This window comes from Verticillium dahliae, genomic scaffold (genome assembly GCF_000150675.1).
Source record: "Verticillium dahliae VdLs.17 supercont1.3 genomic scaffold, whole genome shotgun sequence".
Classification (NCBI taxonomy): domain Eukaryota; kingdom Fungi; phylum Ascomycota; class Sordariomycetes; order Glomerellales; family Plectosphaerellaceae; genus Verticillium; species Verticillium dahliae.
This window is the reverse complement of record NW_009276940.1, coordinates 158,737-171,282: the sequence shown is the minus strand read 5'-3', so window position 1 is coordinate 171,282 and position 12,546 is coordinate 158,737. Positions and strand designations below refer to the sequence as shown.

Sequence of the window (12,546 nt, the reverse complement as noted above, 5' to 3'; positions counted from 1 at the left end):
CCATCTTGGGGAGGCTTTACGATCAAGAGAGGCCACTGGCAGATTCGAGAGCAGGGGGGGCCTGACGATGTGCAGCGGAACTCCACTTTGACGAAAGATGAATTAGGGGTCTCTTCCCTATTGTGGAGCAAGAACAAGATCTCGCAGCGGGATTGAGAGGGCATTCGGTGATCAGTCGACCTTCAGTCAAAGGCATCTTCAATGGTGTCTGGTCACAAAGAAGTGATCACAGCTCAGCGTCGAGGTCGACGCTGGAAGGCACTGGTGTCAAAAGGGCGAAACAACTCTGGAGGCAAGGACTGGAGGAACTTCCCCAAGAGTCCTTCCCTCAGGTACCGCACGCAGGCACGCAGGCACACAGGCAGGCTGGGCCTGATCCACGACGCAAGCCACAATTCACCAAACTGGTCAGGAGTTAGCCACTGATGAACACGAGTAAGGATGAGCTAGACAATCAAAAGAGCAATCACGGGTCAGGTTCTGGCTCCTGTGCTTCCATCTATTCGCCAATGGGCAACGACCCCCTTAAGCTTCTCCTCCACCCTTCGCTCGCCCCTTCCCCTTCCCCCCTCCTACCCCCTCTCCCCTGGGCCACCCCTCACCGTTCCTGACCGCTGACCGCCTTGCCGCTGCCGTCGCCTCCCATCTGTTTTGGGTGCTCCTGCCATTCGTCCTCCCCGCCAACCCCAACTGTCAAATGCTACCTGCGCCCGCACCTGCACCTGCCCTTGCCTTCTTTCTACCGACTTGCGACCGCAAGAAGAACAGCTGACCTGGTTTGACTCTGCCCTGCCTGCTTCGCCTTACGCCGCTGAGTCCCGTTCGCAATACGTCGCAACATCTTGGCTTCGACACGCCACGCCTTTTTTCCGACCAAACACCTTCGCTCTCTCCTCTCCCAGGCATCCTCGCCACACACGTCCACGAGCGCATTTCCTCCCGAGTAACCGACACGAACCGACAGAACCAAACTCAAGGACCGCTCCTGCTTGGTTTTGACACATTGTTGGACAGCCGTCTGCTTCTTGTGTACCTCTGGGCTCTTACATTTGAACGGCATCATATACTCCCATCACAAGACGCTGCTCAGCTTTCGCACTCTCTGCCTACGCCTGTGGCCCCCGACCATCGCTTCGGATCATCATCATCATCATCACAAACTTCTTATCTTTCCCACCTCGGACCTTCGCAAACATCATAAATAATCCGATTCACCTTGGGAGCAACTTGTATCTGGCCCACAGCAAAATACAGAAAATCCAGCGCAGGCAGCATTCGGTATTGATCCAGAACCGTAACTGTTGTCCCGGTGCTGCAGCGTGTCACAGTCTCGCGACCTTGCACTTCGACGCTCGAAACATTGGTTTCCGTGATACCCGGTAGCCTACCTGGTCTGCCCAACAGCACTTCGTGCGAATAGAGACGGGACAAACCGATCTGCTTCACATCATCAGCCCAGATAGATACTGCGCGCTGTCGACCTCTCGAACGAGACGACCTTCGTCTTGGCGCCCCGTCTGCTTGGATTCCACGACTTCCAACGCCTGGTTCATCCTGAGTCGGATCCGCCCAAGCCCCCGACAGACCGAACACCAGACCGAACGACCCGGAATACTAGCCATTGCTATTCAGTAACCCCCCCCCCCCCCCCCCGAAGGGTCCCACCGGAATCCACCGGTGTTTCTTCCTGCCGGGGTCCACGCAGCCATTTTTGAGTTGGCTCCCTTCCGACAAGTGGCTTCCTGCCGCCCGGGTTTCCAGCCTGGCCGCCGGACGCACGTCGCACACTTGCCGCCCGCTCGACACATTCCATCGATCCCCAGCGCTTTGGCTTTTTTGATCCCTGAGGTACATCAGCGGAGCGTCCGCCTCGAGACTGCCGCGTCACAGAGGGCAGATCACCCAAGGTTGCCTGAAGAGACCTCGAGAGAAAAGCGCCGAGGCACACCTCCAGCGTCCCATTGATCTCCCGTCTATCGTCATAAGCTCAAGACCTCCACTTTTCCGCCTGACAAGCCATACGACCTCGGAGGAATACCACGGATTCTTCCTCACCATGTCGTCTCTACCCACATTCTCAACCCAGCCAGGTAAGCCAAGCCGAATGCGTGAATGCACGCGTGCACGCGCTGGAAACCTTCCGCCCCTTTTTTTACCTTTGGACGGCTTTTGTTTCCCTGTTTCCCTGCATTGCCCATTTTTCCCCTGTCGCTCGCTCCTGACCCGGCCCTTTGACGCGTTGACTCCCTGCGCTGGTGCACCACTACTGGGCTGTCAACCCGCCTACAGCCTATGGGGTTGCGGCAACCAGCATTCCTTCCCACCCCCCCTTGTACCCCCTCGCCCCTCCTCCACCTGCCTCCCTATCACGGACCGCGCAGCATCTCGAGCAAACGCTGCGCTACAACGCGCTCCACCCAGTCGTCGAACCTGTTGTGTCATGTTGAAGGGATGGTGTTTCATGTCCCCTCTCGACCTCGTCATTTACATGCATTGAACCGCCCGTTGAGCCAGTGCTGTTGCTGACCTCGTCCCTGCTTTATAGGCTCCCAGCCTAGTCGGTCTGCTGGCCTAACGCTAAATCTCTCGTCCAACAACCCCTTTCGCAACCGGGCAGCTTCTCCTGCTGGCGCATTCAACAAAAGCCCATCACTCACGCCCACAGCGACCTCACCCTTCGACGACCCCATTCCTCCTCCGCGTCCTGTGTCGCGCAATCCATTTCTCGACCCAAACTACTCTTCCAGCCAGCCAAACCTGATTGACCTGAACGACATGTCGACCAAATTTGATTCCAAGGCGTCTCCAACGGCGGAGGAACTCTTTGTATGTACTCACTTTGCTTGACTGTGGCCGTCGCGCTTCCACCAACCTTGGCGTCAACACGCCACAAAATGCACTTTGACTGACATGGCCAGGACACCTTGACCATCGAAGACAAGAAACCCATCCCAGCCCGCCCGACCAACCGTCCCCCGCCTCCCCCTGGTCGTGAGAACATGCCGCCGCCCGGACGCCGGGTCCCACCGCCTGGCCACCGACCGACTCGGTCGCAGGAAGAGGCCCTCAGAGCTCGCAAACTGCAAGGCGATAGCAACCGCCCGGATCGTTCTCGACCATCCGGGCCCGCGGACTCCCCGCACCGACGCCCACCAGCTGGGAGACCGCGTCGCAACTCGGAATCATCAATTCTGGAGAAGCCAATCCCTGAGGAGGAGAAGAAGGCTCGCGAGGCCCGACGCCGTGAGCGTGAGCGCCGTCACCGCGAAGGTAAAGACAAGGAGAAGAAGCCTCAACGCAAGCTTGATGTCATTGACCAGCTCGACCATACCAGCCTTTTTGGTGGCGGGTGTAAGTCACCACGCGCCTTTCAAATCTTCCTTCCATCAGATCATGGCTGACCACGACGTAGTCCATCACGACGGTCCTTTTGACGCCGTTAACCCCAACCGGAACCGTAAGGGCAGTCGCCGTGCGCCTATGCAAGCTTTCCCCGAGGACTCGCTCAACATGTCGCTTGGGGGATCCGGCCCACTCAACAAGAACCCAGACCACGCCACCTTCATGGGCAATGGCACCGATGAGGCTTTCAAGGAGTACTCTACCGGTGTCAACAAGTACGGGTACAACTACCCCTCGGCCCGCGGCGAGATGCCCGTCTTTGACCCGAGCGCGCGTACCACGATGCTGCACGGCGAAGAGTCTCTCGGCCTGGGCACTTCAACCTTCCTCGAAGGCACTCCTGCCACCCGCACGGCAATCCAGAAGCTTGAGGCTGAGCAGGCCGAACAGGCGAAGAATGAAGGAATGCAGCGCAAGAAGTCTCTAGCCCACCGCATTCGCAACCTGAACGGAAGACAGCCGCGCGAGTTCAACTCTTCAGGTCGCATGACCAACCCCGAGGCTGCCTATCCGCGCTCCCCACCTGACGGCATGCCTCCCGCCACCACAGGCAGCCAGTATGGCAGTGAGCGGAACCCATTTTTCAATGAATATGGCAAAGAGGGCGAGACCATCACTGTCAAGAGGACGGATTCGGCCGGTCCCCTGTCACCTATCAGCCCGCCGCCACCGGTGCCCCGACGCGGCTCCGAGCAAGGAGGTCCTCTCGAACGCAGGGCCACGAACGAAGACGGTGACAAACCTTCTGGCGGATTTCTCTCCAGAGTCAAGAGTCTGAAGGGCGGCCGACGAAACCGGCAGGTCTCTGATAACATGCCGCCTGGGACTGCCGCTTAGGGCCTGGGCTTTGAGATGGTGCGTGTCTCGACACGGTGAGCAAGCGGAAGGGCATGTCGGGGAGGCGCAACGGCACAGTTGATGTGGGGGTCGTTTTGAGAGCCTACCGGAACGGATGGTCGTGACGCCAGCGAGGCAGACGATGGAAGCAAGTTATGCACGGGCCCCGTTTCTACCTATGATTTGTTTTTGTGATACCTTGTTCGAGTATGCACATAATTCTTTAGACGAGAAGAGATGGGTTGAACGATTCGCCTGGCGGGTCTTTTCATATTTCCTTCAAAGCAGCTAGCCTCAGAAGGCAACGCTGCCTATTTAGCGCCCATACTACGAGTTGAATCCTCTGATCTCGTTCTCCATCAGGATGGTGTGTTTTCAATTCCATTGCATGTGATACCTCGAGTGCCACTTGGCGTCAATGATGGCAACAGCACCGTGAAGTAACCCTTGACGTCATTTGACGGTGGCTGATGCAAGGCGCAAACGGTGTGCGCCGCAAAACCTCTTTTCTTTACTCCTCAGCAGGTACGTACCTTAGATGAGGTACCTGCTCAACCAACATCATCATGTGACTTCGTGACACCTCCCCGTCTAACCGCCTGCCAGCACAGGTCTCGACACGCGCCATCATCTCTTCATGATTCGCGTCATTAGTCGCGCTTATTCATTCGAATCAAGGTGGCTGGTTCATCGGGTGGAATAGTATGAGAGACTGATGGATCTTGGAGTTACCCTCTCTTCGTCTCGCCTCATCCAATCCTGCGACGTCAAATAGCAACAGGCCGCCACATGGCCGACGACCCGCCTCCCTCGCAGCCCAGCTCCCACTTCCCCATCGAGCCCGTCTCGGCATCCTTGCTCGCGGCACGCGAACGTCGCCGAAGAGATGCTCTGCGGCGCCGGGGCGCCGTCTTGACGGGATGCCGGGAAGTTGACGACGGGGCTCTCCTCGGGGGCCTCGAGAGGGGCTGCGTGACGGGAATCAGTGCCGAGGATGAGAGTTTTGGCATGCGGCTTGCGTTTCAGGCTGTGGCGCGGAGCCTCGTTGAGGGGGGCCAGAGAGCTGTGATCCTGACGACGCTGGCGGCTGCGGGTGTCCTGCCGCTGCTGCGGGATGCGGTGCGGGCGAGGCTGCTGCAGGTTGGGAAGCAGGGGGATGAGCTGAGGGCTGCGATCAGGGAGTGCCTTGGAATGGTCTCTATGGCGACCGTGTTCGATCTGGAGGGGGTCTGGGAGGTGTTGGATGAGGTTGACGGCGATGAGACACGAGAGACTGTGGGAGACAAGGCTGCCGGCGACATTCATGGAGCCGGTCTTGGTGTAGGAAGGGACGCAAGTCCAGTCGGGCGAGATGCGAGCCTCGAGACTGAGCTGAAAGAGACGACGAACGAAGACGAGTTGGTGGCCAAGAAGACGGCCATCATTGACGCCAGGGACGAAGATATGCTGCCGCCACCAGCAACACAAAAGATCCAGACGGACGAGAGGGTCGTCATGCCGGAGCTGAACCTTGGACCGGCTGAGATTGCGGACAGTGAAGACGAAGATTTCGGGTCGTCACTTTCGTCCTCGCCATTGTCGTCGCCGCCGGCATCAAGCTCGGGCAGCGTGCCGGCAGGTCTCGAGTTGAACGAAGAGGAGATCGTTGCGGGTGGTGCTCTCGACGCCGCCTCCTCGCCCATGTCTTTAGCCGGATCTTCAGCCAACTCTTCAACCGACTCTATTGATGCGGTTCTACGAGTACTGGCTCCCTTGGATGCGTCGGCAGTCAAGTTGGGAGATCCTCCCCGCCACAGCGACGCAGTGACTTCGAAAGAAGTGGTGTCAAGCAGTCCAGAAAGCCCCCCTGCAGTACACCCTCCATCCCCGGTGCGCAGCGAAACCCCCTTGCCGGCGACGGCTGAAAAGCCTACAGTCACGATGGATACTTCACGGGTCGCGACCTCGAACGCACCCAGACGTGCAACGTCGACTGCACCAGACATCATCGTCATCACCCACTTCTCGACTCTTCTCACCACGCTATTCGCACGCCAAGACAAGTCTGCCGCCCACAACAGCATCAATCTTCTTTCTTCCCATCTATGCCACCTATCGAGAACCCTGCCAACCAGCCCCCTCATCCTCCTCCTCAACACCACTGCCCCTTCTTTACCCGGCACAGCCGCCCCAGCGGTCGACACACCGTCGCGCAAGCCCTCTTCCCGCCCCCTAGACCCGACGCTCCGCTCCGTCTTCAACCCTCCGCCGTTGACCATCGCTGGCTACCAAAGCGCCGCCTCCCGCCGGAACAAGCCCAGTTTCGGTATGGTCTTTGCACAGACGCTTGACCTACACCTCTTGTGTACCCGTGTGCCGCGCAGCGCTGAAGACGCTGAGAGGATCTTCGGCGACGCGCCAGGCGACGCGAGGTTTGTCTGGGTGGTTGAGGTGCTTCTCGATGAGATTGGCGTGTGGGGCCAAGGCAAAGGGCCGCGGCGGTCAAGAGAACAAAGATGGGGGGCTGTCGATGTCGTCGGGGGGAGCGTCGTGGATGCATTTGAGCCGAAAGCGCCCGCTGTGCCCAAGGAGATTCGACTCGCTGCCGGGTTCGGAGGGCCAAGAGTATGATGTGGAAGTGTCACGAACGGGACTTGTGGTTCAAACCACCCTACCCACTTCTGATCTTCCGCGAGTTGGGGCGAATCTCCCAGTCAGCGCCATGACCAAATTGTCTCGATCTCGACATCAAGTCGCCTCGCCGAGTCAGCCATCGAGTCAACGTCCTGGGCGTCATCAGGTCAGTTGCTCGCGCATGCCTGGATCAACTGCCGACAATGCGGGGAAACCTGTTGAGGAAGTGCTGGGCAATGTTCTTACGGAGCATTGTTACGCTGCAGCCAGATCACCGTAACATCAGCCTACCCTACCCATACAACCAGCACCGTCATTCTTGCGGAACCAAAGAACCGAATCCCATGATGCTCCGTTTCCATGTCGGCGCCGTGGCTCCGGTGTGCTTTCGTAGTCCAAGTCCGGTATTCCCAATTTAGGTCACAGGGCAAAGGTGTGGCACTCGGTCGGGACGCATATAAGAGTGGTCTTCTAGTATGGTAGTTGAGTCAAAGGTTCTGTCCGTGGATATCTTCATTCAGGTCGATCTGTCACTCTCAAGGTCGCCGAAATGCAGTCCCTTGCGACACTCTTCCTCCTGCTCCTCGCCGCCTCCGTGCAGAACGTTCTCGCGCGAACCCCAGGATGCGGCAAGACGCCTCCCTCAAGCGGCACGAAGAACATCGGTGACCGGCAGTACATACTGCAGATCCCTGCCAACTATAATGCCAACCGCGAGTACAGGCTCGTCTTTGGCTTCCACTGGCTTGGAGGCAACATGGGCAACGTGGCCCCAAACTACTACGGCCTGCGGGCTCTTGCCGAAGAGTCGACCATCTTTGTGGCTCCCAATGGTCTGAATGCTGGCTGGGCCAACAGCGGCGACTCAGACATTACATTTGTCGACCAAATCCTAGCCCAGGTCCAGGATGCCTTGTGCGTCGACGAAACGCAGCGCTTCGCCACGGGCTTCAGCTACGGCGGCGCCATGTCAAACGCCCTTGCGTGCGCACGCCCCAGTAAGTGAAGACTCCCTCTTTTGATAGCTACACATGTCTGATGTCTTTGGGTCAACACAGATATTTGGCGTGCCGTCTCCGTCATTGCCGGTGCTCGGCTGAGTGGCTGCTCCGGCGGCACTACCCCCGTTGCCTACCTCGGTATCCACGGGGTTATTGACAGCGTCTTGCCCATCAGTAACGGCCATGAGCTCCGCGACCGCTTCTTACGTCTCAATGGCTGTGCAGCTCAGAATGCACCTGAGCCACCTGGCGGATCCAACGCTCACATCAAGACGGAATACAGCTGTCGGGAAGGTTTCCCGGTCTGGTGGATCGCCCACGGCGGCGACCATGTCCCTGAGCACCGCGGTCAGGGCACCGAGAACTGGATCGCTACGGAGACTTGGACATTCTTCACTCAGGCTGTCGGAGGCGGAAGCTCGCCGCCCCCTCCGCCCACGGTGCCGCCTACCACGCCGCCTGCGGTTCCGCCTACCACGCCTCCTGTGCCGCCGCCTGGTGGAGGGGGCAACTGTGCTGCGCGTTGGGCCCAGTGTGGTGGCCAGGGATGGAGCGGTGCGACCTGCTGTCAGTCTGGTAGCACTTGTCGTGCGCAGAATCAGTGGTACTCTCAGTGTCTATAGTTGTCGCGGTAAACCCTAAATATCAACTGGTCACTCTCATGAGCCGACCTTATCATAGCTTGGAAGAGCCTTGCAGATTTCATCAGTCACGATGCAGACAACTTCACCTGATCAATGCCGAGTCTCGAGTGTCTGTTTGTCGAAGCTGTGATGGGCTCAGACTCAGGAATCACCTTCTATTAGGTCGATGACAGCCACTGGCCTACCTAGCTACAGGGACCGCCTCTGGTGAAGAGACCTTCATCCTCTCCCTTAGCGCAAGCTTCAGCCGTTTCCCCCATCTGCTACTAGTCTTCGCTGTGGAGATTTCTGTCTGTGGTTTGGCTGTTTCCCGTGGATCTGGATCGCTTTGTTGTAGTTGTTGTACCTCTTGTTGCTGCTTTTCGAGTTCCCGTTCTTCTTGTACACTCGCATTATTGATCTCCTTGTCGTCAACAACTACTACCATGTTCTCTCCGGCCTTTGGAACCTTAAGAACTCCATATCTCATCTTGGATCGAGAGAGATGTACATCGTGCTGCATCCACCAGCCCTCGGGATCATCACTCGGCACGTCCCCATCGAGCAATCGCTTCTGTGCTTCCGCATGGACGAGCCTGTCCATCTCGTCAGTCTGCATTCTCACCTCCAAAGGCCCCCAGCACGTTTCCGCAAACTCTAGTGACCTCTTGTTCTCCTCTCGGTAGGCGCGCGCGTGCTCTAAACGGCCTTGACGAGCTATTGCTAGCATAATGTTGTAGTGATAGGTCGCGACGGTTTCCTCATAGTCTTTGGCAGAGTTCAACCCCGGGACGGGCGGCCTGTCAGCCCCCATGGCCCCCCACTCGACGAGACCCTTCATGGCATCTCGATGGCATATCTCTGCTTCGGCAGCGCGCCCCCGCTGTTGGAGGTGCACCCCACGCGTATTGTGAACCGAGAAGGTCTCGACGAAAACAGTGACGTCCGTCTGGAGGAGAAACTTGTTCATCAGGGTCTCGCGCAGATGGAGGAGCCTGTCGCTCTCGGCGGCCGGAACACGCCCCGTTCTGAAGAACTCGTCAAAGTGAATAAGAAAGACGCGTACGTGCCTCTGGAACTTGCCCGAATCTTGGTTTCGCAGCTGCTTCATGCCCGGCGCCGCACACGCCGTCAGCATTTCGACGAATATGCGCGCGCTCGTTTGCGCCGAGTCGGGAAATGCATCCGGAGCGTCTGCCAGCGTGTTGACCACATTGTTGGCCGCGATCCACGTGTCCGAGTCGACCACGCCCGTCGTTGCGATTTGCTCGTCGTACACCTGCTTGAACAGCGCCAGCCCCTCGTTCATGTCGCCCGTCCCGTCACCGCCGCGCAGCAGCAGGTCTGCTTTGAGGTTCAGGAAGGCGAGATACTCCCGTCGGTTGACCCTCAGCTCCCCGTCCGGTCCCCTGACGTTCCTGAGCACCTCGTCAACGACGACGCGCGCCTCGCGGCTGCGGCCTCCCCTGTGGAGCGCGTGCGCACTGTTGTGCTTCGTGATGAGCGCCATGGCCGTCCACTCGTTCTCGGTCCCCTCGGTCGGGGGCTCGAGCTGCTTGCTGAGGAGATGCGCCTCGTCGAAGCGTCGCAGTTCTTTGAGCGCAGAGTATTTCTGGTTCAGTGCTGCGCGCTTCTGTCCGCTCAGGCGGGGGACAGATGCCGACGCGCCCGCGACGTCGGCGTCTGCGTCCAGAGTCAGGTCGGCCGTCTCGGCCCAGGTGTCAATGTCCACGAGCGACTCCTCGAAGCGCTGGGCGTTTGTGAAGCACTGAATCTTGGTCCAGCGGAAGCTGTTGAGGAGCGACGGCTGATCGGGCCAAAAGTGCTCGGCCATCTCGAGCGCCTCGCTGGCCATCTGGCACGCCACGTGAACGTTGCCAAAGGCGTTCAGGTACAGTGCCAGGACGTGCATCAGGCCCGGCTGGCTCTCGCTCTGCAGGGCCAAGGACTGGGCCAGGCCAACGACGCGCATCGCGTGCGACGCGAGGTAGGAGCAGAGCTGCCAGGTATTGTCGTCCTCGCCGCTGACGAGCGGGAAGATGGCGCCCAGGAGCCGGAAGCAACCCGTGATGAACGCGGCGGGGTCCTCTTTGGTGCGCTTCCAGGCGTATTCGTGCGTCATGGGATGCATGCGCAGCTGCGGCCAGTCGTCCACGGCGTACTCCTCGACGAGCGACAGCTGCATGAGGCGCGCCAGCACGTTGCGGAACTCAATGTCGCTGAGCGCGGCAAACTCTGGAAACTGCCGCAGCAGGTCGCGCGGCACCGAGTCCCAGTGCAGACAGGCCAGGTAGCCGAGGAGCGTCACCGACAGCGGCGACGACTGCTCGAGGCGCTCGAACGAGATCTGCCAGGTCAGCGCCACGGACTGCACCGCGTTCCGCGGGTCGCGGGTCCGTCGGTCGTGCGTCGCTGCCTTGAGAGCCTCGAACTTGTCGGTTGCTTCGCGGAAGGCGGCCGCGTACTCGCTCAGCGAGACTTGCTGGTCGATGATGTTCGCTGCCGCTTGGGCGATGGCGAGGGGCAGGTTGCCCAACAGGTCGACGAGTTCCGTGGCTCGTTCGCTTTCTTCGTCGTCGCCGTTCTGGAGCCTGGCTGGGATGAGCTTCAGCAAGAGCTTGACGCTTTGTTCGTCGTCCATGGGCACAACGTTCATGCCATCGTCTGGCGCTCCGAAATCGCCCTGGAACCGCGGGTCCCTCGTGGTGACGAGGATCCTGCCTCGCATCGGTAGATGACTCTCCACGGACTCCCGGAACGCTGTCATGTCGTCAGCGTTATCTAGAATCAGGAGCCAGTCGCCTGGGTGGTGCTCGAGGTAGTCCCTGGTCTGCTCGAGATGGTCGTCTAGAACGGCACCAGTCATGGTCTCGAGCTTGGGGGGCTGATCATCATCGTGAAGCATCCGATTCAAGACTTTGGAGTAGTCTAGCTTGAAATTATTCGACTGGTCTGCGCGGATCCATATGACCGATACCCGTTGGCTCATCGTGTCGGCAAGCTTTAAAGCTAGCTGGGTTTTCCTTGGTGGATGTCAGAGGTAGCGACTACGGGGTTGATCAGGTATTATTGGTAAGGAAGAGAGATGGAGATGGAGAAGAAAAAGAGACTGCGTACCCAACACCGCCTAGACCCCAAAGAACAAAGATCTGGCTCGTATCGCCCACGTAGGTCCAGAAGAAGTCCTTCAGAACATTCGTGTAGGCCGCCCTGTCGATGAAATTCACACATGGACTACCTCGGAGAGTCAACTTGCGCGTGACAACCGGAACTGCCTCGCAACAATCATCAGTGGCTGATCTCCCCACTCGACGCGCGACATGTACGAAAGCAAGACTAACTCGCAGCGTCCGGATCAAGGAGCGACTTGGCACAAGTGACGACCGACTTGCCCGTCTCATACTTGGACAGGTACTCCATCGTGAAAGCATTCATCCTCTTCGTCTCCCTCCACTCGTCGAGCTTGAGCGCCTGCAGGCCCTGCGGCACGTTGAAGCGAAAGTAGCGGTGGCTGCGCTCGAGCTGCTGCCCAAAGGAGCTGCCGAGGAAGGCGTCGGCGACGTCCTCCGAGTCGGTCATGATCTTGACGACGCTCTTGACGAGGGCGCCCGCCGAGTTGGACACCTCGCGGACCTGGGCGACGCCGGTGCCGATGCTCACGGTGCAGCCGATGGCGCGGCCCTCCCAGCCGCGTTCGCTCTCGCGGTTGACCTCGTTCATGGCCTCGTTGATCGGGTTGTTCCGGCGCATGGCGCCGTCGACCCATTCCTCGCCCGTCTTGAGCGTGACGGAGCGGAAGAACATGGGCGCTGCGGCCGTCGCGGCGGCGGCCTCCCAGATGGCGCACTTGTAGTTTTGCTGCGTCGGGTGCCTGGACGTGTAGTTCCGGATCACGTCGACCTTGCTGGTGATGCTCCTCGTCACACAGACCATGCTTGGCGTGTCAGGTCAGTATTCCTTGGCTGAGCGTGGAGAGACCCGGGTCACGGTATCATCTGGCTCGACTCACACCCTACACTGAAGATCTTCTTCCAAAACAACTCATCGGCGAACTGCCGCGCTGGACAGCA

The 12,546-nt window shown here is 59.0% G+C and overlaps 4 protein-coding genes across 4 annotated transcripts in view; 3 read left to right on the top strand and 1 right to left on the bottom strand.

Annotated features, from left to right (window-relative positions):
* Window positions 1-2,056: 2,056 nt before the first annotated feature.
* VDAG_01696 (uncharacterized protein) lies at window positions 2,057-4,239 on the top strand (the record flags this gene model as incomplete). The annotated part of the gene is made up of 4 exons (XM_009657725.1): window positions 2,057-2,090; window positions 2,666-2,826; window positions 2,919-3,351; window positions 3,413-4,239. The coding sequence occupies 4 exons, from the start codon at window positions 2,057-2,059 to the stop codon at window positions 4,237-4,239; spliced, it is 1,455 nt and encodes a 484-aa protein (XP_009656020.1).
* Window positions 4,240-5,028: 789 nt separating this feature from the next.
* VDAG_01695 (uncharacterized protein) lies at window positions 5,029-6,849 on the top strand (the record flags this gene model as incomplete). The annotated part of the gene is made up of 1 exon (XM_009657724.1): window positions 5,029-6,849. The coding sequence occupies one exon, from the start codon at window positions 5,029-5,031 to the stop codon at window positions 6,847-6,849; it is 1,821 nt and encodes a 606-aa protein (XP_009656019.1).
* Window positions 6,850-7,402: 553 nt separating this feature from the next.
* Window positions 7,403-8,587, top strand: VDAG_01694 (ferulic acid esterase A; the record flags this gene model as incomplete). Its single annotated transcript, XM_009657723.1, has 3 exons — window positions 7,403-7,850; window positions 7,911-8,420; window positions 8,535-8,587. 3 exons carry the CDS (start codon window positions 7,403-7,405, stop codon window positions 8,585-8,587), a joined length of 1,011 nt encoding a protein of 336 aa, XP_009656018.1.
* Window positions 8,588-8,678: 91 nt separating this feature from the next.
* Window positions 8,679-12,546, bottom strand: part of VDAG_01693 (uncharacterized protein) — a gene marked incomplete at both ends in the record, with an annotated part of 4,291 nt that continues 423 nt past the window's right edge. The window contains 3 exons of the mRNA XM_009657722.1: window positions 8,679-11,499; window positions 11,594-11,747; window positions 11,818-12,410. Of these exons, the coding sequence (XP_009656017.1) occupies window positions 8,679-11,499; window positions 11,594-11,747; window positions 11,818-12,410 (3,568 nt within the window). The remainder of the gene's footprint in view (window positions 11,500-11,593; window positions 11,748-11,817; window positions 12,411-12,546) is intronic.